General features: G+C 40.4%; 1 protein-coding gene and 1 pseudogene across 1 annotated transcript; one reads left to right on the forward strand and one right to left on the reverse strand.

Moving 5' to 3' along the window:
- Nucleotides 1-4229: 4229 nt before the first annotated feature.
- On the reverse strand, nucleotides 4230-5254 carry LOC113934816 (olfactory receptor 1L4). Its single transcript, XM_027616377.1, has one exon. It carries the CDS (start codon nucleotides 5160-5162, stop codon nucleotides 4230-4232), a length of 933 nt encoding a protein of 310 aa, XP_027472178.1. The 5' UTR covers nucleotides 5163-5254.
- A 701-nt stretch (nucleotides 5255-5955) lies between these two features.
- On the forward strand, nucleotides 5956-6463 carry LOC113934181 (annotated as a pseudogene).
- The last annotated feature ends 18171 nt before the right edge of the window (nucleotides 6464-24634 follow it).

Here is a 24634-nt window from a genome sequence, read left to right on the forward strand (position 1 = left end):
TCCTTTTGGTCCAGTGTTTCATTTAAAGTCTTTATTTCCTTGTTGATCTTTTGCTTAGATGATCTGTCCATTTCAGTTAGGGGGGTGTTAAAGTCCCCCACTATTATTGTATTGTTGTCAATGTGTTTCTTTCCTTTTGTTATTAATTGCCTTATATGATTGGCTGCTCCCAGGTTAGGGGCATAGATATTTACAATTGTTAGATCTTCTTGTTCGATAGACCCTTTAAGTAGGATATAGTGTCCTTCTTCATCTCTTATTACAGTCTTGTTTTAAAATTTAATTTGTCTGATAGAAGGATTGCCACCCCAGCTTTCTTTTGGTGTCCATTAGCATGGTAAATGGTTTTCCACCCCCTCACTTTCAATCTGGGGGTGTCTTTGGGTCTAAAATGAGTCTCTTGCAGACAGCATATGGATGGGTCTTGTTTTTTAATCCAGTCTGATAGCCTGTGTCTTTTGATTGGGGCATTGAGCCCATTTACATTCAGGGTAACTATTGAAAGGTATGAATTTAGTGCCATTGTATTGCCTGTAAGGTGACTGTTACTGTATATTGTCTGTGTTCCTTTCTGATCGATGCTGCTTTTAGGCCCTCTTTTTGCTTAGAGGACCCCTTTCAATATTTCTTGGAGGGCTGGTTTCGTGTTTGCAAATTCCTTTAGTTTTTGTTTGTCCTGGAAGCTTTTTATCTCGCCTTCTATTTTCAGTGACAGCCTAGCTGGATATAGTATTCTTGGCTACGTATTTTTCTCGTTTAGTGCTCTGAAGATATCTTGCCAGTCCTTTCTGGCCTGCCAGGTCTGTGTGGATAGGTCTGTTGCCAATCTAATGTTTCTACCATTGTAGCTTACATATCTCTTCTCCCGAGCTGCTTTCAGCATTTTCTCTTTGTCTCTGAGACTCGTACGTTTTACTCTTAGATGTTGGAATGTTGACTTATTTTTATTGATTTTGAGAGGGGTTCTCTGTGCCTCCTGGATTTTGATGCCTGTTTCCTTCCCCACATTAGGGAAGTTCTCTGCTATAATTTGCTCCAATATACCTTCTGCCCCTCTCTCTCTTTCTTCTTCTTCTGGGATCCCAATTATTCTAATGTTGTTTCGTCTTATCGTATCGCTTATCTCTCGAATTCTGCCCTCGTGATCCTGTAGCTGTTTCTCTCTCTTTTTCTCAGCGTCTTTATTTTCCATCATTTGGTCTTCTATATCGCTGATCCTCTCTTCTGCCTCATTTATCCCAGCAGTTAGTGCCCCCATTTTTGATTGCACCTCATCAATAGCCTTTTTGATTTCGACTTGGTTAGATTTTAGTTCTTTTATTTCTCCAGAAAGGGTTTCTCTAATAACTTCCACGCTTTTTTCAAGCCCAGCCAGGATCTTTAGAGTCATGATTCTGAACTCTAGGTCCAACATCGTACTAATGTCCCTATTGAGTAGGTCCCTGGCAGACGGTACTACCTCTTGTTCTTTTTGCTGAGGTGATTTTTTTCGTCTTGTCATTTTGTCCAGAGGAGAACAGATGAATGAGAGAACGGAATGTTAACAGGTTAACAACGTCTCCAGCAAATATACTCTATACCAATCAGAAAAGACCTGAAACCAGGGGACAAGAAAGGGAAAGAAAGAAGAGAAAAAAAAAAAAAAAAGAGAAAGAAAAAGATAAAAACAAACAAAAACAGAACAAAACAAAACAGAATATGATCAAATATGATCAGGCTAGTGCATAGATCAGTGCCACACACTAGCTTTAGGGCATATCTTGGTCTGTTAGAAGAAAGTGCCTGCTAAAATTTTAAAGGAAGAAAGACTTATGTATGTACAAAATAAGGGTTGATACAATGAAGGGATGGCAGATGACTGTAAAGATGAAAATTATAAAAGATTTTATAAAAGGAATTGATAAGATAAGTTGTTTTTAAAAAGAAAGAAGAAGATTTAAATAAAAGAAAAAAGAAAAAAAAATGGGAAAGAATGTGATCAGGCAGGAGAATAGAACAACGCTGTACACTAGTGATTTAGGGTATATTTTGATCTGTTAGAAGAAATTGTATCTCAAAATTTTAAAGAGAGAACAACTTATATATATTAGCCAAAAATAAGGGTAACTAGTATGAAGGGACAAAAATATGACTCTAAAAATGAAAAATAAAAATTTTTTTTTAAAAAAGGGATTGATAAGATCTTGTTTGAAAAAGGGAAAAAGAAAAATTCAAAAAAAAGTTAAAAAAATTAACTTTGAAAAACTAATGAATTATGGTAAAAAAGCCATGAATTCTATGTGCAGTACTCCCGTAGCGCTGGAGTTCTCCCGTTCTCCTTGATCAGTAAACTTGGTCTTGGCTTGCTGGTTGTTCGAGTTGATCTTCTGGGGGAGGAGCCCGTTGCCGTGGTTCCCAAATGTCTTTGCCGGAGGTGGAATTGCCCCGCCCTTGTGAGTCGGGCTAAGCAAGCTGCTCGGGTTTGCTCTCAGGAGCTTTTGTTCCCTGCAAGCTCTGGTACAGCTTTGGAGGACCAGGGCGAAAATGGCGGCCTCCCAATCTCCACCCGGAGGAGTTGAGAACTCGGGGCCCCGCTCCTCCGTGCGCCCCCAGAGAAAAGCAGTCACTCCCGTCTCCCCGGTCTCCGGCCGTACTCCGCGCTCACCCGGCCTGTGACCGAGCGTTTCTATCTCTGGCACCCGACCCCGTGTGGAGTCTCCAAACCCAGCAGATCCCTGCGGTGCGCTCCCGCGCCGCTCCTCCCAGGGGAGGAAGGGGAGTCTCCCCGGCTCTGCCGCTTGTTGGGTCCCTGCTGGAGGAGCAGTGGCCCGAGTGGGCCGCGGATCACAGTTTATGGCAACCCTGAGCTGAGAGCCCGCGCCTCGGCTCCGTCTCTGCAGCCGGCTTCCCCGCTTCGATATGTGGGAGCTGTGCCGCACTCAGGCACCCCCGGTCTTTCTGTGACCCCGAGGGTCCTGAGACCACACTGTCCTGCGAGGGTCCCACCCCCCGCTTAGCGACTGGAGCGAGCGACGTCCCTCAGCGGAGCCGACTTCTAAAAGTTCCGATTTTGTGCTCCGCGGCTCTAGCACTTGCCAGAAGCAGCCAACGGAGGCCCCTCCCCCACCGTCTATCCTCCCAAATATCGCCTCAGATTCACTTCTCTGCACGTCCTACCTTCCAGAAAGTGGTCGGTTTTCTGTTCAGAGTGTTGTTACTCTTCTTATCTTCGATCTCCTGTTGAGTTCGGAGGTGTTCAGAATGGTTTGATCCCTATTCAGCTGAATTCCTGAGACCAGACGACATCCAGGTCTCCTATTCCTCCGCCATCTTGCTCCTGCCCCCCCCCCCCCGCACTCTATGCTTTTCAATGGTGAACATGCAGTGTCAATATGAAATAAATCTTTGGTTTCAAGGTCCAATGATTTTAACATTTTTTGTTTCCTCAGCATAACCTAGCTTATCTTGACTGACATGCATTGCTTTTTTCCAGGATATAAAGGGCATTTCAGTGAGGATCATGGCCATGTGGACAAAGGCAGAAGGAAGGGGGAAGGGAAAAGAAGTCAAGTGCTGAGAATTCACTGTGATGACACCTTTTTGTTGGGGCGGACACTGCATCTGCTTTGTAGTTTCTTCCATCTTTCCAGCCTTATTGTCTCTGTTCTCAAACTGAACAAGCCTCACAGGGCTCTCCACTGTCCCTCAAACACATTCCAGTGTTTCTTGCTTCTTCCTCTTTGTGTGGGTCCCACTATTTGGAATGTTCTGCCTATTTCCTGCTGTACTGAACTTTGATCTGTCAAAATCAATCCATCCTTTAGGATAACCTTAGGTCATTATTCCAAGAAGTCTTTCCCAATTCCCTACTGAAGTCATGTAACTTCTTACACTCAAAACCAAGAAAGGACTTTGTACTTTCTTGAGTATTACCCAAAGTCAAACCCATGGAGGAGGTATTTGGAGATAGCTTTATTCCACTTCAAGAAAACTTTATTTATATAGGTGGCAGAAAGAGTTTTCCTGAAATGTGGATTCCTAGCAGCACTTGGCCTGGGATTGTACATGTAATCCGTCAAGGTCTGATAGAAACCAAGTGTTCTAGCTTCTAGGTTAGGGCTCTTATTGCTTTCCATCACTACCTTCTTCAACCTGTTTGGGTGCCATGTGAAAAGTGGGTAGGAGGGAAAGATAATGTGATCACCTCTTAGGTCATCTCCCAATTAAGGTGTTCCATCTATATGTTCTTTCTATGAGTGAATTCCATCCCTTAATTTTCTCAAACCCCTCTTCATATCTTTGTTCCTCAGGCTATAGATAAAGGGGTTCAGCATGGGTGTCACTACTGTGTACATGACTGTGGCTACCCGGTCCTTCACCACTGAATACATGGACAGGGGCCTAAAATAGACATAGATGACACTCCCATAGAACAAGGCCACTACAGTGAGGTGGGAGCCACAGGTAGAGAAGGCCTTCCACTTGCCAGCTGCAGAGGGAATTCTGAGCACAGTGATGATGATTCGCAGGTAGGAGAAGAGGATGCACAGGAAGGGGGTCACGATGACAGCCAGGGTCTCGGTCATGACTACTATCTGGCTGGAGGATGTGTCAGAGCAAGATAGCTTTAGCACAGGCTGGGTATCACAAAAGAAGTGCTTAATGACATGGGAGGCACAGAAGGGTAGGCGGGACATGAGTAGCACCCGGAGCAGGGAGTGCAGGTGGGAGATGGTGCAGGAACCCAGCAGCATGAGGAGGCAACGCCGTGGATTCATGACCATATCATAGTGGAAAGGGTTGCAGATGGCTACCAGCCGGTCTATGGCCATAGAAGCCAGCAGGTAACTGTCAGTATTTGCAAAGGCCATGAAGAAGTACATCTGGACCAGGCATCCCACAAAGGAGATAGCCTTGGTCTCTGATAGTAAATTTGCCAGCATCTTGGGCGCAATGACTGTTGTGAAGCAGATATCCATGAAGGACAGGTTGCTGAGGAAAAAGTACATAGGGGTATGGAGTCGGGAGTCAGAGTGGATGGCCAGGGTGATGAGTACATTGCCCGTGACAGTGACCATGTACATGATGAGGAAGATGGCAAAGAGTGGTTTCTGTAGCTGAGGGTTGGAAGAGATGCCCAGGAGGATAAAGCCTGAGTTGCTGCTGTAGTTCTTTGTCTCCATGTCTGTGCCTTTGTGGGCAGGGTGTGGAGAAGCAGTTGGAGAGATGTGAAGGGCAATTTCATCAAGTCAGCTTCTTCCCTAATCTCCAGGTTATAAAAAAGCCCATTGATATTTCTTCTCATTTTAAAGAGTATTTACTTCAAGGCATTCTAGAGAAAGAGGGAGTAAGATCTAGTAAGAGAAAAATAAGAAAATTCCAAGATGCTTTCTACATGAGAAACTAATATTTTCCCATGTGTCCTTAGGTAATTCTTTTTTTTTTTTTTTTTTTTTTTTTTGGAAATTCTGTTAGTGTGATTTGTTTGAGTTTTCTCAGTTCTCTTTCTAAATATTCTTTTTAGGTCATTCCTTGAGCAACTCCTTAGATTTTTTTTTTTCTTCTTCGTCCAGGGGATGGCTTTATATACATGAGCTATTTTGACTAAAAATCTATGAAGCTCTCATTCTAAACATTTATACTTACCAGAATAGAAAACTTTGAATGTAAACATCCCATTCCACCAGTTAGGGAAAAGACAAGGCAAGGATGTCTTCTGTTACCACTATTAAACTATAGTGCTCAGATGGTAGTGTAAGCCAGTGAAAAAACAAAATTAATGAAATAGGCATAACATTTACTTTGTCATTATTTTTAGTTGGCTTGTTTGGCTATCTAAAAAAAATCCAAGGTACTCATCTGAGAATTTTTAAACCTATAAAGATTTATCACAGTGGCCAGATATAAGATACCATGCAAATATAAATATTATCCTATAGTAGAAAAATGTAACGGAGTAAAAGGTTTCAATTGGCAATGACAAGAAGGTCTAACCCTCCAGTTACTGCAGTGCCTGCCCTGATCCAGACCCTCTGTCCCTACATCTACTGGTAGTGCAGCCCCCCTGCCTCACACTGGTGTAGGATGTGAGAGTTTATGCTCCAGTAAGAAATCAGGCCTCAGTGGAGACATTCAAGCAAAGGTTGGAGAGCTAATTTTCCAGAACAACAAGGAAAGTCATGCATCAGGAAAGGTATAAACATATCAAAAGCATACAGCAGCACAAATACCAGAATCTGATCAGACCGAACAGTTTAAGGAATTTCTTGGAACCTACAGTCAACTTACAGAAACCTGCTATTTGAACTCTGTTTAAGACTTCACAACAAGAGAAGTAAAACCTGAGGAGACCACCTGTTCAGAACATGGCTAACAGAAATATTTAAAAATGACACAAAGTATATCCATGAGATTTCAGGAATATCATATTTAGCTGAAGGAGGCCCTGGCAACCAAAGCAGGACCCCTTGGCCAATCAGGATAGCGAAATCCTGATGGGTGGACTTTTGATGAAAGAATGCCAGCAGTTGTTGTGATGAAAAACAGGATTCATCTGCTAGATTCTTCCTCCTTCCCCCTCTGCCCCTCCCCACTCTCACATTCTCTCTCTCTCTCAAATAAATAAAAATCTTAAACAATCAAACCATTGTTTCTTCCAAAAAAGGTGTAAAAACTATTTAGCAATAAATCTGATAGAAAAAAGTAAAAAGAGATGAGAACGATCTCTCTGAAGAAAGTGTAACAGAACACAAAAGGATGTCTGAATAAATGGAGATACTGTACTTCTATAAAATAGGGAAGATTCAATTTAAAGTGCCAATTCTCAGATTGCACATGTAAGTGATATTAGACAGTAGCTGTCTTTCTCTGTTTAGCTTGATGCCCACAAGTTCCATCCAAGTTGCAATTGGCAGGATTTCCTTCTTTTTATTGCTGAATCTAAAAAAGATGAATTCATAGAAACAGAGAGTAGTACAGTGGTGGTTGCCAGAGGCTAGGATGGGAGAAATGGGGACATGTCGAACAGAAGGTACAAATTTCCATTTGTGAGGTCAGTAAGTTCTGGAAATCTAATGTAAAGTGTGGTGACAAAAGTTAGTAATATTGTTTTATATACTTGATATTTGCTGAGACAGTAGATATTTATTATTTATTTTAATTGAGATATAATTGATATATGACATTGTGTAAACTTAAGCTGTAAAATGTGTTCATTTGATGCATTTAAGTTGCAGTATGATTACCAGCATAGCATTAGCCATCACCTCTATCACACCACGTAATTGTCATTTCTTTTTTGTGACGGGAACAATTAAAATCTACCACTCTTAGAAACTGAGAGGTTTATATATAATTCATTATTGTTGTCTGTAATCATTATGCTGCATGTTAAATCTCCAGGATTTATTCATTTACTGGTTGCGAGTTTGTACCTTTAAGCATCTCCCCGATTCCCCCACTCTCCCAGCCCCTCCTGACCCACATTCAGTTTGAGAGAGTCGTTCTTAAATGTTCTTGTAAAAGAACCAGACATGGTAATTATGTGAGGTGAAGGAGATATTAACTAACCATACTGTGGGAATCATTGCACAACATGTATCAAATCATCATGTTGTAGACCTTTAACTAACACAGTGTTATATATGTCAATTATATCTCAATAAGGCTGTAAGAAAATTCTTCTAGAATTAATAAAATTTAGTGCACCTATGGTAATACCCCAAGAGCATTTCTTTACTCAAGGGCATTTTTTAAAAAGATTTTATTTATTTATTTGAGAGAGGGAGGCAGAGATAGTGACAGAGATAGCAAGAGCACGAGCCAGGGAGGAAAGGGAGAAACAGGCTACCTGCTGAGGAGGGAGCCCGATGCGGGGCTCAATCCCAGGACTCTGGGATCATGACCCGAGCCAAAGGCAGACGCTTAACCGACTGAGCCACCCAGGTGCCCTCCCAAGGACATTTTTAATAGGACTTGAGAAGGTCATTCTAAAATTCATCTAGAGGAGTAAATAGCCTGGGAAAGACAATTTTGAAAAAAAAATTAGAATGACAGCGTTTTTCTTTTCTTTAGAGAGTGAGAGAGAGTGGGGGAGGGGCAGAGGGAGAGGGAGAAAGAGAATCTTAAGCAGGCTCCATGCCCAGCACTAAGCCTGATGTAGGGCTCAATCTCACGACCCTGAGATCATGACATGAGCCTAAATCAAGAGTTGAATGCTCAACTGACTGAGCCACCCAGGCGCCCCAACAGAGTTTTTCTAACCCAAAAGCAAAGTATGTAATAATGAAAAAAAATACGATAATCGTACACAGAGAGAAAAACCAATTAATGAACCAACATAAAGAATGCTATATGCCTATATTTATACATGTATATGGATCTTAATAGACATGCAAAACCTTTGTAAAAAATAAGGCTAGATTTTTTTCTAACCCACACAGAAACAAAATCCATATGAACAAACTAGAAGTAAAAAATCCAAATCATAAAGTATTAGCCAAAAATAAAGGGCATATTTATATGGTCTCAAGATGTGGATGCCATTCCGATTGAGAAAAAAATGTAGAGGCAAGAATGACAAAACACTGTACTCAAAAATGTGAAAATGACACCAAAAGAGATCATAAGTAAAACTAAAATATTAACTATTGACTCAAAATATCTACAGTACATATACCAAAGAAAACGTACCAAACTAGTTGGTAATCAAAAAATGTAAATTAGACTGAAACACAATTTTTACTCATTGGATTGTCAAATTTTTTTGGCAATATTCAAAAGGAAAAAAACCCTCATATACACTGGTGATGAGAGGATAATCAGTATAGGCTTTTTGGCAGTCTCTGTCAGAATAAAAAATCTGCATCTCTTTGTCCAGTAATTCCACTCATAAAAATCCATCCTTTAAAAATATTTATGTGTAGCACAAAGATACATACACACATATTTGTAGCATTGCTTGTAACCAGATTAAAAGAAAAGAACAAACAAAACCAACAGAGGAAACAACCTAAATATCCACAAATTATTAAAACAAGTAATAGTGCTTTCTCATTACTCAATAGCACCCATCCTCTAACGAAATAAGATGGCTAATGATAGTCAATGTTTATTAGTACTCAGTATATTCCACCCTGAGGTAGGTGCTTTTCATGTGTTTTATGATTTTATTTTCCCCAAATCCTAGATAGGTACCATTATTATCCTTCTTTTCTTTTCATTTTTTATTAGTTTCAGAGGTAGAATTTAGTGATTCATCAGTTGCATATTAACACCCAGCACTCGTTACATCAAGTGTCCTCCTTACTGCCCATCACTCAGTTACCCCATACCCTATCTACCTCCCCTCCAGCAACCCTCAGTTTGTTTCCTAGAGTTCAGCATCTCTTATGGTTTGCCTTCCTCTCAATTTTAGTCTTATTTTCTTTTTCCTTCCCTTCCCCTATGTTCAGCTGTTTTGTTTCTTAAATTCCACATATGAGTGAAATCATATTGTATTTGTCTTTCTCTCACTGAGTTATTTTGCTTAGCATAATACCCTTATTTTCAATAAAAAAAATAGAATTTAGCAAAGTAATTTACCAGATCCCACAGTTAGTAAGTGGTAGAGTTGGGATTTTAATTCAAGCAGTCTGATGGCAGAGCAGAAGGCACTGATTGCTAAGCTGTATTTTCAAGGTGATACTCTGTCCATGACATTTTGTTAAGTGATAAAAGCAAGTTGCAGAGCAGTGCATATAGAATAATTCCATTTTCTGCAAAGAAGTATATCTCCTTTATATTTGTGTTTGTTGTGGTGTGTGTGTGTTTATGTGTATGTAGTTGCCTTCTGAAGCGAGATTATAGGGATGGAGTGAGGAATTCCTTCCATATTTAACTTTGTATACAGATATGTCTGCTTAGGGATCCCACAGGGCTCTTTCCAGGCATGGGTCTTCTCTTTTCAGTTCTCCAAAATCTCTCCTTCATGCCTAGTGTTCACTCCTATGTCAGATTAGAATTTTACCCAGCCATTTCCAGCTGTTAAATTCTAGATTCCAAGGCAAATGGACATTGGAAATATGCCCCCTGGAATTCCTTTTTTGTAAATAATTGTCTTCTGTCCATTTCATTCCTATTTTGTAAATAATTGTCTTTGGTATCCATATGATGGACCAGAAATGCTTAGAGTGGGACTTTTGCAGAAACCCAGTCTCTTGTGTCCCTTTGCTGAGCTGGTAGTGCCTCACCCAGATGTCTCCTATGGGAGACACCTACTTCATTGCAGCCCTTCCCGGGGATATCCTCAGTCAGGGTAATACAATAGCAATGACACAGTGCTTATGTGTACCAGATACTGCTCTAGGAATTCTACATACATTAAGTCAGTTAGTTCTTCACAACACCCCATTTTACAGATAATGAAAGCAAGGCACAAGGAACTGAAGTGACTTGCCTAAGTCCACACAGCTAGAAGGTAGAGTCCAGCTTGAGAATATGTGCTCTTATCCCCTGCATTATGCTAGCTTTCTCGTTCCTTTGTCTCCTATCTTTGAGATAGAGAGAAGATAGGATAAGGGAAAGGGAAGAAGATCATATGAAGAGGTTGATCCCCAGTCTCTGTTCCCAAAGAGCCCTCAGCCTGCCTACCTGTGGGCCTGACAGAGGAGATTCAGGATCCTGACCAGGCTAGGGGGCCTGCCAGGGAGTTGAGATCAGGCTCTGAATCTGTGAGGGAGCAGGCCAGGGCAAGTGCAGATCTACTTTCAGAAAAGTGCTATCTCTTCTCTTTACCTACAATGGGTGTTGGTGATGGAAAGGGAGACCCAGGGGCCTGTCCTCTGTGAATGCCAGAGCCCTGGGGGCATTGGCCCTGTGGTCTTTCCAGGAGAGAACATCATTACTGATGTCCTCACTGAGCTCTATGCTCTGAGCCTTGGGGAAACTGGGCTCTAGAGGTGTAGCCTCATATCCCCAGGAAGGGAATTAGGGCCATGCAGCAACAGGGGTGGAGGTTTTCATGCACATGTATGTGAAGTATGTACATGAACATGTGAGTTCACACACACATGCATGTTCTCTGTTTTTGCATGTGCTCCTTGTGCATGTCTGTGTGTCGGCTTATGTGTGCCTACCCGGAAGGAGAGGTGATGGCGTCTGTCATGTCTGAAGTTCTGTGTCTGCAGGCATGACTCCATCTAGGTGCAGGTGTAGTGTTCCAGGGAAGGGATTAAGATACAGGTTCTGGAGCCAGTTGGAATAGATTCAGTTGCTGGCTCTGCCTCCTACAGGCTGTGTGAGCTTTTGCAATACTTAACTTTTTTGAGCTTCATTTTGTGTGTGTGTGTGTGTGTGTGTGTGTGTGTGTGTGTGTGGTTTTTGTTTGCCTTTCTTAAACATTTTATTGCTTCAGTTTCTTAAAGCAGACATCCCAGTTTCACTAATTACTAAATGGGGGAACTTGGGCAAGTTGTTTAGCTTCACTAAAGCACATTGTCCTCATCTATAAATGCTTAGCAATCACAACTTTATTTTCTTTATTTTCTATTTTTTCCCTTTAATAGTCTTGATTTTTTTTAGAGCAGTTATAAGTTCACAGCAAAAGTGATCACATGGTCCAGAGAGTTCCCACATAGCCACAGCCCCCACACATGCACCAAACCCCCCGATTATCAACATCCCCACTAGAATGCTACACTTGTCATAATTGATGAACCCCACTGACACATCATCATCACTCAAATCCATAGTTTACATTAGGGTTCACTCTTGGTGTTGTACATTTTGACAAATGTCTATTGACAACATTATAGTATCATAGAGAATAATTTCACTGGCCCTAAAGTCCTTGGTGTTCCACCTGTTCATCCCTCCCTCCCATCTACGCCCTGGCATCCACCGATCTTTTACTGTCTCCATAGTTTTTCCTTTTCCAGAATGCCATATATTGGAATCCTATAGCATGTAGCTTTTTCAGATTGGCTTCTTTTTTTTTCTTTAAATTTTTAAAATTATGTTAATCACCATACATTACATCAGTAGTTTTTGATGTAGTGTTCCTTGAGTCATTGTTTGTGCATAACACCCAGTGCTCCACGCAGAACGCGCCGTCTTTAATACCCATCACCAGGCTAACCCATCCTCCCACCCCCTCCCCTCTAGAACCCTCAGTTTGTTTTTCAGAGTCCATCATCTCTAATGGTTCATCTCCCCCTCCGATTTACTCCCCTTCATTCTTCCCGTCCTGCTATCTTCTTCTTTTTTTTCTTAACATATATTGCATTATTTGTTTCAGAGGTACAGATCTGTGATTCAACAGTCTTGCACAATTCACAGCGCTCACCATAGCACATACCCTCCCCAATGTCTATCACCCAGCCGCCCCATCCCTCCCACCCCCCACCACTCCAGCAACCCTCAGTTTGTTTCCTGAGATTAAGAATTCCTCATATCTGTGAGGTCATATGATACATATCTTTCTCTGATTGACTTATTTCACTCAGCATAACACCCTCCACTTCCATCCACATCATTGCAAATGGCAAGATCTCATTCCTTTTGAGGGCTGCATAATATTTCATTGTGTATATATACCATATCAGATTGGCTTCTTTCATTTAGTAATATGCATTTAAGTTTTCTCCATGTGTTTTCCAGTCTTAATAGCTCTTTTTTTTGTATTGAGTAATATTTAAATGTCTGGATATATCACTGTTTATTTATCCACTCACTTACTGAAAGAAGAACAGTAGCAACATCATACTTGGTGCTTCCAAGTTTGGCAGTTGTGAATAAAGGTACTACCAACATCCATATGTAGGGTTTTGTGTGGATATAAGTGTTCAACTCCTTTAGGTTAATACCAAGGAGTGTGTTTGCTGGATCATATAGTAAGAGTATGTTTAGTTCTGTAAGAAACTGCCAGACTGTACATTTTGAACTTCCACCAGTAATGAATGAGAATTCTTGTTGGTCTACATTTTTGTCACCATTTGGTATTATCAGTGTTTTGAATTTTGGCCATTCTAATGGATGTGTTGTGGTATCATACTGTGGTTTTATTTTGCATTTCCCTGATGACATGTTTCCTTTGCTTATTTTCTATCTGTATCTTCTTTGGTGAGGTGCCTTTAAAGTCCTTGTCTAACTTTATTAGGGTTGTTTATTTTCTTACTGCTAAGTTTTTGAAAAAGAATCTTTTGATACATATCTCAGCCTCAGGGAGCACAGAGCAGGGTGGCCAATGGTGGAGAGACGGGTAAATGGACAAATGGAAGCTTTCCATCACAACCCCATCTGGCGACCAGAATGATCTATATAAATCAGGAACAACTTTGTAATTATTTGGTTACTTCTCTGATCTATATCCTTCAAAGTGTCCCCTTGGTGACAGCCCGTGTTTTCTAAGTGGTTTGTCATGATATGTAATTATACAGAATTAACATGGAGTAATGTCAATTTTACTCATTTTTTAAGAGGGAGAAGAACAGCATTGTTCTATATTTGTGGCATGGAATGAGAGCTTTGCTTGAATCTTAGGGATAGAACATATATAACCTGAATGTGTACAAGTTCTTCTTCATCCTTCAGGAGAGTTGCTTCTCCTTTGAAAACTTGGCTTTCACAGGGTGATATATGGAAGTGTTGAATTAGTCTATTGTACACCTGAAGCTAATATAACACTGTATGTTAACTAACTGGAATCAAGATAAAAACTTAAAAGGAAAAGTCAGCTGTCCTGGGCCATGCCCCCGTGCTCAAGACGGACTATCCTTGCTTGTCCTCCTGTGAGCTTATCTCTGCTACTGCTGTTCCCTCTGATTGTTTCACTGCAAAATTTGATTAGATTCTCTCTCATTATTTCTCAAAACACACAATGCTCAAGGCTGTGTCTGCCAAGGCTTGAAGCTAACACAAAGAGATAACAGTGGAGGGAACTATAAAATTAGATGGCTGATTTTACTGTCCCTAGATGCTGTTGGCTGTGTACTCTTTTTTAAGGGGCTCCCCTTCTGATCTTTTCTTTCCTTATCCTGGCAGCATAATCTTATGGCAAATTTATCTCTCCCAGAAGAAAGTCCCCCTTTCTATGTTCTCATTTTCCCAAGTTCAAGTCCCTAACAACATACTTCTGGACACACCAGAGGACTGTAGGGCTGCCAGACTTAGCAACTCTATGAGGAACTAATATCAGTAATCTCCCCAGAGATGATACCATCCAATGAAGACAGTCATTTACCCTTGTAACAAAATGCATGCTATACCAATCTGAAACTCTGCAATGATAATATCCTGGCTTAGGGCCTCCTCCAGAACAGTGAAAAGGTATTCTGTTTACAATTTTGTGATACAAAAAAATCTCACTAGGAATGATCTCTCCCCAAAGAAAACTGACAGCAAAAAACCTTAAGGAGTAGGTAGTAGAGGGTGACCAGTCATGTAATCCATATTCCTGGGTGGTAAAATAATGTAGGAAAAATGTCAGTTTCCCCAAATTAATACATATATTCAGTAGACTCACAAAATTCTAAAACGGTTCTTTATAGAATATGTCGTCTACTCTAAAACTTGTTAATGAAAGAAAATGTGTAAAAGTAACAATATAATTTTGAAAACAAAGCAAAATAATGATGATGGGTTTGTCTTCCCAGTTAGAAAAACATACAACAAAGCTTTGCTAGTTACAACAGCATAGTATTGGTGTAAGAATGTAAAATCCAGCTGATGGAGCAGAGTAGATTCCAGAAATAGACCTAACTAAAAAGGCCACGTAGCCTTTCTGGATGTGGCAGGAAAGCAAATTGTGGGACAAATGTGTATTCAATTAAAAGATAAATTTAATAAGTTTAGATCTTGACATTATACCACATGTGAAAATAAATTCCAAACAAAGAGGCAACCCACAGAATGGGAGAAGATATTTGCAAATGACACTACAGATAAAGGGCTGGTATCCAAGATCTATAAAGAACTTCTCAAACTCAACACCCAAAAACAAATAATCAAGTCAAAAAATGGGCAGAAGACATGAACAGACACTTCTCCAAAGAAGACATACAAATGGCTAACAGACACATGAAAAAATATTCATTATCATTAACCATCAGGGAAAGTCAAATCAAAACCACATTGAGATACCACCTTACACCAGTCGGAATGGCAAAAATTGACAAGGCAAGAAATAACAAATGTTGGAGAGGTTGTGGAGAAAGGGGAACCCTCTTACACTGTTGGTGGGAATGCAAGTTGGTACAGCCCCTTTGGAAAACAGCGTGGAGGTGCCTCAAAAATTAAAAGTAGAGCTACCCTATGACCCAGCAATTGCATTCCTAGGTATTTACCCCAAAGACACAGATGTAGTGAAAAGAAGGGCCATATGCACCCATTCTTCGTAGCAGCAATGTCCGCAATAGCCAAACTGTGGAAAGAGCTGAGATGCCCTTCAACAGATGACGGGATAAAGAAGGTGTGGCCCATATATACAATGGACTATTACTCAGCCATCAGAAAGGATGAACACCCAGCTTTTACATCAACATGGATGGGCCTGGAGGAGATTATGCTAAGTGAAATAAGTCAAGCAGAGAAAGTCAATTATCATATGGTTTCACTTATTTGTGGAACATAAGGAATAGCAGGGAGGACGTTAGGAGAAGGAAGGGGAAAAGTGAAGGGGGGGAAATCGGAGGGAGAGATGAACCATGAGAGACTATGGACTCTGAGAAACAAACTGAGGGTGTTAGAGGGGAGGGGGGTGGGGGCATCGGTTAGCCTGGTGATAGGTATAAGGAGGGCACCGTACTGCATGGTGAACTGGGTGTTATATGAAAACAATGAATCATGGATCACTACATCAAAAACTAGTGATGTATGGTGACTAACATGACATATAAAATAAAATTAAAAAAAGAAGAAAATAAATTCCAGATGTATTTGAAGATTTAAAAGTAAAAATCCCTAAAACTATAACATGGAAATACAGGAGAATATTTTTATAATTTTGTGGATAGAATAATCCTTCTCAGCAAAATGTAAACCCTGAAGTTGTAAAGGAAAAGATGGGCAGATTTGACTATATAAAAGTGAAAACGTGTGTGTGACCAGTGATGTCATGAATGAAGTTAAAAGAGAGTCAAAGGGGGACGGAGCAAGATGGCAGAGGAGTAGGAGACCTGGATTTCGTCTGGTCTCAGGAATTCAGCTGAATAGGGATCAGACCATTCTGAACACCTACGAACTCAACAGGAGATCGAAGAGAGTAGCAACAACTCTCTGAACAGAAAAGTGACCACTTACTGGAAGGTAGGACGTGCGGAGAAGTGAATCCGAGGCGATAGTCGGGAGGATAGACGGCGGGGGAGGGGGCCTCCGTTGGCCGCTTCTGGCAAGTGATAGAGCCGCGGAGCACAAAATCAGAACTTTTAGAAGTCGGCTCCGCTGAGGGACGTCGCTCCAGGGGCTAAGCGCGGGGTGGAACCCTCGCGGGACAGTGTGGTCTCAGAACCCTCGGGGTCACAGAAAGACCGGGGGTGCCTGAGTGTGGCAGAGCTCCCGGGTATCGGAACTGGAAGGCCGGCTGCAGAGACGGAGCCGAGGAGCGGGCTCTCAGCTCGGGGTTGCCATAAACTGTGACCCGCGGCCCACTCGGGCTACTCCTCCTCCAGCAGGGACCCAACAAGCGGCAGAGCCGGGGAGACTCCCCTTCCTCCCCCGGGAGGAGTGGCGTAGGAGCGCCCCGCAGGGATCTGCTGGGTTTGGAGACTCCACGCAGGGTTGGGTGCCAAAGATAGAAACGCTCGGTCACAGGCCGGGTGAGCACGGAGTGCGGCTGGAGACCGGGGACACGGGAGTAACTGCTTTTCTCTGGGGGCGCACTGAGGGGCGGGGCCCCGAGTTCTCAGCTCCTCCGGGCGGAGATTGGGAGGCCACCAATTTCACCCTGGTCCTCCAAAGCTGTACCGGAGCTTGCAGGGAACAAAAGCTCCTGAGAGCAAACCCGAGCAGCTTGCTTAGCCCGGACTCACAAGGGCGGGGCAATTCCGCCTCCGGCAAAGACATTTGGGAACCACGGCAATGGGCCCCTCCCCCAGAAGATCAACTCGAACAGCCAGCAAGCCAAGACCAAGTTTACCGATCAAGGAGAACGGGAGAACTCCAGCGCTACGGGAATACTGCACATAGAATTCATGGCTTTTTTTTACCATAATTCATTAGTTTTTCAAAGTTAATTTTTTTAACTGTTTTTTTTGAATTTTTCTTTTTCTCTTTTTCAACCAACATCTTATCAATCCCTTTTTAAAAAAAACATTTTTTATTTTTAATTTTTAAGAGTCATATTTTTATCCCTTCATAGTAGTTACCCTTATTTTTGGCATATTAATATAAGTTGTTCTCTCTTTAAAATTTTGAGATACAGTTTCTTCTAAGAGATCAAAATATACCCTAAATCACTAGTGTACGGCTTTGTTCTAGTCTCCTGCCTGATCACATTCTCTCCTTTTTTTTCCCTTTTTTTTCTTTTCTCTTTTGATTTTTTAAAATCTTCTTCATTCTTTTTTAAAAACAACTTCTTCTCTTACCAATTCCTTTTATAAAATCTTTTATACTTTTCACCTTTACAGTCATTTGCCATCCCTTCATTTTATCAACCCTTATTTTGTACATATATAAGTCTTTCTTCCTTTAAAATTTTAGCAAGCACTTTCTTCTAACAGACCAAAATATGCCCAAAAGCTAGTGTGTGGCACTGATCTATGCACTAGCCTGATCATATTTGATCATATTCTGTTTTTTTTGTTGTTGTTTGGTTTTTGTTTGTTTTTATCTTTTTCTTTTTCCGTTTTTTTTCCTCTTTCTTCTTTCTTTCCCTTTCTTGTCCCCTGGTTTCAAGTTTTTTCTGATTTGTATAGAATATATTTGTTGGAGACGTTGTTAACCTGTTAGCATTCTGTTCTCTCATTCATCTATTCTCCTCTGGACAAAATGACAAGACGAAAAAAATCACCTCAGCAAAAAGAACAAGAGGTAGTACCGTCTGCCGGGGACCTACTCAATACTGACATTAGTACGATGTCGGACCTAGAGTTCAGAATCATGACTCTAAAGATACTAGCTGGACTTGAAAAAAGCGTGGAAGTTATTAGAGAAACCCTTTCTGGAGAAATAAAAGAACTAAAATCTAACCAAGTCGAAATCAAAAAGGCTATTAATGAGGTGCAATCAAATATGGGGGCACTAACTGCTAGGATAAATGAGGCAGAAGAGAGGATCAGCGATATAGAAGACCAAATGATGGAAAATAAAGAGGCTGAGAAAAAGAGAGAGAAACAACTACAGGATCACGAGGGCAGAATTCGAGAGATAAGCGATACGATAAGATGAAACAACATTAGAATAATTGGGATCCCAGAAGAAGAAGAAAGAGAGAGAGGGGGGCAGAAGGTATATTGGAGCAAATTATAGCAGAGAACTTCCCTAATGTGGGGAAGGAGATAGGCATCAAAATCCAGGAGGCACAGAGAACCCCTCTCAAAATCAATAAAAATAGGTCAACACCCCGACATCTAAGAGTAAAACTTACGAGTCTCAGAGACAAAGAGAAAATGCTGAAAGCAGCTCGGGAGAAGAGATATGTAAGCTATAATGGTAGAAACATTAGATTGGCAACAGACCTATCCACAGAGACCTGGCAGGCCAGAAAGGACTGGCATGATATCTTCAGAGCACTAAACGAGAAAAATATGCAGCCAAGAATACTATATCCAGCTAGGCTGTCACTGAAAATAGAAGGCGAGATAAAAAGCTTCCAGGACAAACAAAAACGAAAGGAATTTGCAAACACGAAACTAGCCCTCCAAGAAATATTGAAAGGGGTCCTCTAAGCAAATAGAGAGCCTAAAAGCAGCATAGATCAGAAAGGAACACAGACAATATACAGTAACAGTCACCTTACAGGCAATACAATGGCACTAAATTCATACCTTTCAATAGTTACCCTGAATGTAAATGGGCTCAATGCCCCAAAAAAAGACACAGGCTAGCAGATTGGATTAAAAAACAAGACCCATCCATATGCTGTCTGCAAGAGACTCATTTTAGAGCCAAAGACACCCCCAGATTGAAAGTGAGGGGGTGGAAAACCAATTACCATGCTAATGGACACCAAAAGAAAGCTGGGGTGGCAATCCTTCTATCAGACAAATTAAATTTTAAAACAAAGACTGTAATAAGAGATGAAGAAGGACACTATATCCTACTTAAAGGGTCTATCCAACAAGAAGATCTAACAATTGTAAATATCTATGCCCCTAACCTGGGAGCAGCCAATCATATAAGGCAATTAATAACAAAAGGAAAGAAACACATTGACAACAATACAATAATAGTGGGGGACTTTAACACCCCCCTAACTGAAATGGACAGATCATCTAAGCAAAATTTCAACAAGGAAATCAAGACAGTATGGTACTGGCACAAAAACAGACACATCGATCAATGGAACAGAATCGAGAGCCCAGAAATGGACCCTCAACTCTATGGTCAACTCATCTTTGACAAAGTAGGAAAGAATGTCCAATGGAAAAAAGACAGTCTCTTCCACAAATGGTGTTGGGAAAATTGGACAGCCACATGCAGAGGAATGAAACTGGACCATTTCCTTACACCACACACAATAATAGACTCCAAATGATTGAAAGACCTAAACGTGAGACAGGAGTCCATCAAAATCCTAAAGGAGAACCAAGTTGGAACCTCTTTGATCTCAGCCGCAAGAACTTCTTCCTAGAAACATAGCCAAAGGCAAGGGAAGAAAGGGCAAAAATGAACTATTGAGATTTCATCAAGATAAAAAGCTTTTGCACAGCAAATGAAACAGTCCACAAAACCAAAAGACAACTGACAGAATGGGAGAAAATATTTGCAAATGACATATCAGATAAAGGGCTAGTATCCAAAATCTATAAAGAACTTATCAAACTCAACACCCAAAGAACAAATGATCCAATCAAGAAATGGGCAGAAGACATGAACAGACATTTTTCCAAAGAAGACATCCAAATGGCCAACAGACACATGAAGAAGTGCTCAACATCGCTCGGCATCAGGGAAATCCAAATCAAAACCTCCATGAGTTACCCCCTCCCACCAGTCAGAATGGCTAAAATTAACAAGTCAGGAAACGACAGATGTTGGCGGGGATGCGGAGAAAGGGGAACCGTCCTACACTGTTGGTGGGAATGCAAGCTGGTGCAACCACTCTGGAAAACAGTATGGAGGTTCCTCAAAAAGTTGAAAATAGAGCTACCAAACGATCCAGGAATTACACTACTGGGTATTTACCATAAAGATACAAATGTAGGGATCCGAAGAGGTACGTGCACCCCAGTGTTTATAGCAGCAATGTCCACAACAGCCAAACTGTGGAAAGAGCCAAGATGTGTATCGACAGATGAATGGTTAAAGAAGAAGTGGTGTATGTACACAATGGAATCTTATGCAGCCATCAAAAGGAATGAGATCTTGCCAGTTGCAACGATGTGGATGGAACTGTAGGGTGTTATGCTGAGTGAAATAAGTCAATCAGAGAAAGACATGTATCATATGACCTCACTGATATGAGGAATTCTTAATCTCAGGAAACAAACTGAGTGTTGCTGGAGTGGTGGGGGGTGGGAGGGATTGGGTGGCTGGGTGATAGACATTGGGGAGGGTATGTGCTATGGTGAGTGCTGTGAATTTACACAGACTGATGAATCACAGATCTGTACTTCTGAAAAAAAATAATGCAATATATGTTAAGAAAAAAAAAAGAAGAAAATAGCAGGAGAGGAAGAATGAAGGAGAGTAAGTCGGAGGGTAGATGAACCATGAGAGATGATGGACTCTGAAAAACAAATGAGGGTTCTAGAGGGGAGCGGGGCAGGGGGATGGGTTAGCCTGGTGATGGGTATTAAAGAGGGCACGTTCTGTGTGGAGCACTGGGTGTTATGCACAAACGATGAATCATGGAACACTACATCAAAAACTAATGATGTAATGTATGGTGATTAACATCACAATAAAAAATCATTAAAAAAATAAAAGAGTCAAAGGATTTGGAGAAAATACTGATGATGTGTATATATATATATATATAGATAGATAGACATACATATATACACACACATATATATATGTATTCATATAATAGAAAGGATTAATGTTCATATAGTAGAAAGGATTCCAAAAAATCAATAAGAAAATGACACATTTTCTAATTTTGATAGGAACAGTGATATTTACCAAATATTCTATACAAAAACTTAGATGTCTCACCCCTTGCAGTTTCTTATGAACACATGACAACTTCTTTCCAAAGAAATATGAGTTTAAGTGATGTGTGTTATTTCTGGATTAAGGCAATGGAAAACCACATGAAATTCTCCAATCTGTCTTTCCCTGCCAAGGAAGCCATAGGTTTCTAATAAGTTATGGTGGACCTCTATCAGTGCGGTTTTCTCTGAATCACTATCCATCGAACAGCCCTGGTGACCTGTAATGGATATATTGTGTGAGCAAGAAATAAAGTTCTGCTGTGTGAAGCTTTTGGGATTTGGGGATTAATTTACTGTTGCAATGTAGAAATCCTTTCTGGCTAATACTTCAATAGAAAAATGAGAAAAGGATATAAACAGGTAATTCACAGTGGAAGAAATAGAAAGGACCAATAAACATATAAAAGACATAAAGTATTATTTATTTTGACCAGTAGAAGTATCACCATAGATGATGGTGATACTACATGGTATTGAATGTGTGAGGAGAAGGGTGCTTCATGTACTACAGATTGGCACAGAAATGCACTTTCTGTGCATTTGGCACAGCCATTTTGGAGAACAACTTGTCAGTATCTCTCAAATTCCACTTTTATGTATATAAGGTATTTGAACGATGTATGTGTACACGTTTGAACAATGTATGTATACAAGGTATTTATAGAAGTATTGTTTATAGTAGATACAAGAGAAAATAGAAACAGTTTAAATGCTCAGGAATGAAGACATGGTTAAATTATGGTAGCTTCATATTATGAATTATTATTAATATTATTAAAATAATATGAACAAGTTAAAAACAATAGTATATTGTAGATAGTAGTGACTTGGAACCATCCTTAAGACATCTTTTTAGATGAAAAGTCAAGTTCAAAGGTAATATATCTATGTAGTGTGAATTCAGTCCTCTTAACTTTTTTTTCTATTTAAAGAGCCTTTATTTTTTTTTCTGCTTCAAATAATTTATTTTAGGAAAATTGATACACCAAGAGATTTTGCAATCTTTTCCAATCACAATTCAAGGAAGAATTGCAATACATTTAGACATTAGAATAAACATGTCTTCCACTATAAAACACAAATTTCCTTAAAGAATTTTAGCAACCAAAACCAACATGGTTAATATTTTCCTATTTTACTTCATCCTTAATGTCCAAAGTTCTTCATCTTTCCGTTTTTTTTGAAGACTTTTATAGGCCAATCTTTTAGACTTTCTACACATAATTATATTCGAATGAAATTGTCAGGGTTGTGGATTGGTCTATAAAAGTCTTAAAGAGCCTTTAAAAAATTTTTAAAATAAGTTTTAGTTTAAATTCGAGTTAGTTATACGCAACTAATGAATCGTTGAACACTACATCAAAAACTAATGATGTACTATTTGTTGGCTAACTGAACATAATAATAATAAAAAGACTTAAATAAAATAAAAAAATAAATTTGAGTTAGTTAATGTTAGTGTAATTTTAGGTTCGAGTGTACAATACAGTGATTCAGTAGTTCCATACAACACCCGGTGCTCGTCACAACAAGTGCTCTTAATCTTAGTATTTGCATGTGTAAAGATATCTTTCTCTATGTAACAGGTTTGTGGGTGAAACTCAGGAGGGATTTTCAGTTTGTACATTATAACTAATGTTTAAATTTCGCAACTAGACTGTATTCATGTGTTATCTATATCCTCAGAAAGTAAAAAAAGGAAAGAAATGTGGAAGGTGAGAAAAATAGAATTAAAACATTTTTTAAAGATTTTATTTATTTATCTGACAGAGAGAGAGACAGCAAGAGAGGGACCACAAAGCAGGGGGAGTGGGAGAGGGAGAAACAGGCTTCCTGCCAAGCAGGGAGCCTGATGTGGGGCTCGATCCCAGGACTCTGGGACCATGACCTGAGCCAAAGGCAGACACCTAGCGACTGAGCCACCCAGGCGCCTTGAAGTAAAATATTTTTTAACACAGTGACTTCTTTGTGTCCTCTCTTAGCATCAAATATTGACATATAAAAACCTTAAATAAATACTTCATGATACATAAAAACGTACCTAGGAGACAGGGGAAGAAGGCTATTAATTTGCTAAACCTTAAAATCACAATGGCACTACCAAATTTCACAAGCCAACTGCGGTCCCCCAAAGAGATCAGTGGTTCACAACCTTGGCTATTCATTGGAATTACCTGGGAGCTTTAAAACTACTGATACCTGGGTTACATGTTAGAGACTGATTTAATTGGTCTGGGGTGTGGTCCTGGGCATCAGGATCTTTTTGTAAGCTCCCCAGGTGATGCTACATGTGCAGAGGAGGCTGAGAACCACTGCTTTAGATAAAATAGACGCTATTGCAAAGGTCTTTAATTAGGAGACCAAAAGGAATGGGGGAGTTGATTTCTATTCCTCAAGGATAATGTTCTTCAAAGCATATAAGGGAAAAGGTTCTGGCTAGAATTGGTTTAAACATTGTTTTCCTCTAAAATTGGTTACTCAGTAGCTCCCTCCAATGCTGCCCTTGCATAAATGGGCTCAGGTGGGAGGAAGCAAAGCCTTAGAATTATGGCATCCTCAATTACCTTTCTAGAATCAGAGCAGAATGTGGCCCCTTGATGGGAGCCCAGGGGAAAGCAGGAGAACTCACTAATGACATTGTGCCAGAAAAGTTTCTGAACAACTCTCATGGTAGAAGCTCCCTCAGAGGGATGAGATACAATCTCAGCTTTCTTAATGAGGCTCTGGGGAGATCTTGCTGGTGAGCCTCTAGGATCCTTTACTTTGATGCTAATTAACCACTGAGGGTAGCTCCTTTTATAGCCCAATTAAATCGAGTTCTGGGGTAAAGGTTTGTCTTCTTTTGAATGGTTACTTGGGAATTAAGCCTGGAGCCTCTCAGTACATCAAATCATTCTCAATGTAACCATGTCCACAACTGATCACAACACTGTCCCTAGTCAAAGAAACAGACTACCCAGGGACACCCATTTCATTGTGTAGTCAGAGAAGCATGCTGTACATGGAGAATAAAAAGTGTTGATGTCCTGGTCAGAACATTAGTCATCGGGTTCAGAACTCTTCTGGAATAAGAGCCAAGAAAGGATTCTGGGGAAAGTTGTGGCTGTTCTTGAGGATATCCTCACACAAGTTAAGGTGGGGTCACAGATAGCTCCCATTTCTACCCATGGTGTTTGGGTAGGCACTTGGGATGCAGAGTTAGTCAATTCTGAGTTTGAATTCTGTTTACCACTTAGTTGCTGGTGACTTTGGGCAAGTCACTTCACCTCTTTGAACTTCAGTTTCCTCTTCTTTAAAATGAGGTCATTAATTTCCATCAGTCAGAATTATAGGTGATTGATTTATGCTAGTTATCTTCAGAT

The sequence above is a fragment of the Zalophus californianus genome, chromosome 13 (assembly GCF_009762305.2).
Source record: "Zalophus californianus isolate mZalCal1 chromosome 13, mZalCal1.pri.v2, whole genome shotgun sequence".
NCBI lineage: Eukaryota > Metazoa > Chordata > Mammalia > Carnivora > Otariidae > Zalophus > Zalophus californianus.

Bases quoted from the DNA above. Each gene is read 5' to 3' on its own strand.
- LOC113934816 (XM_027616377.1), bottom strand. From the start codon at position 5,162: ATGGAGACAAAGAACTACAGCAGCAACTCAGGCTTTATCCTCCTGGGC.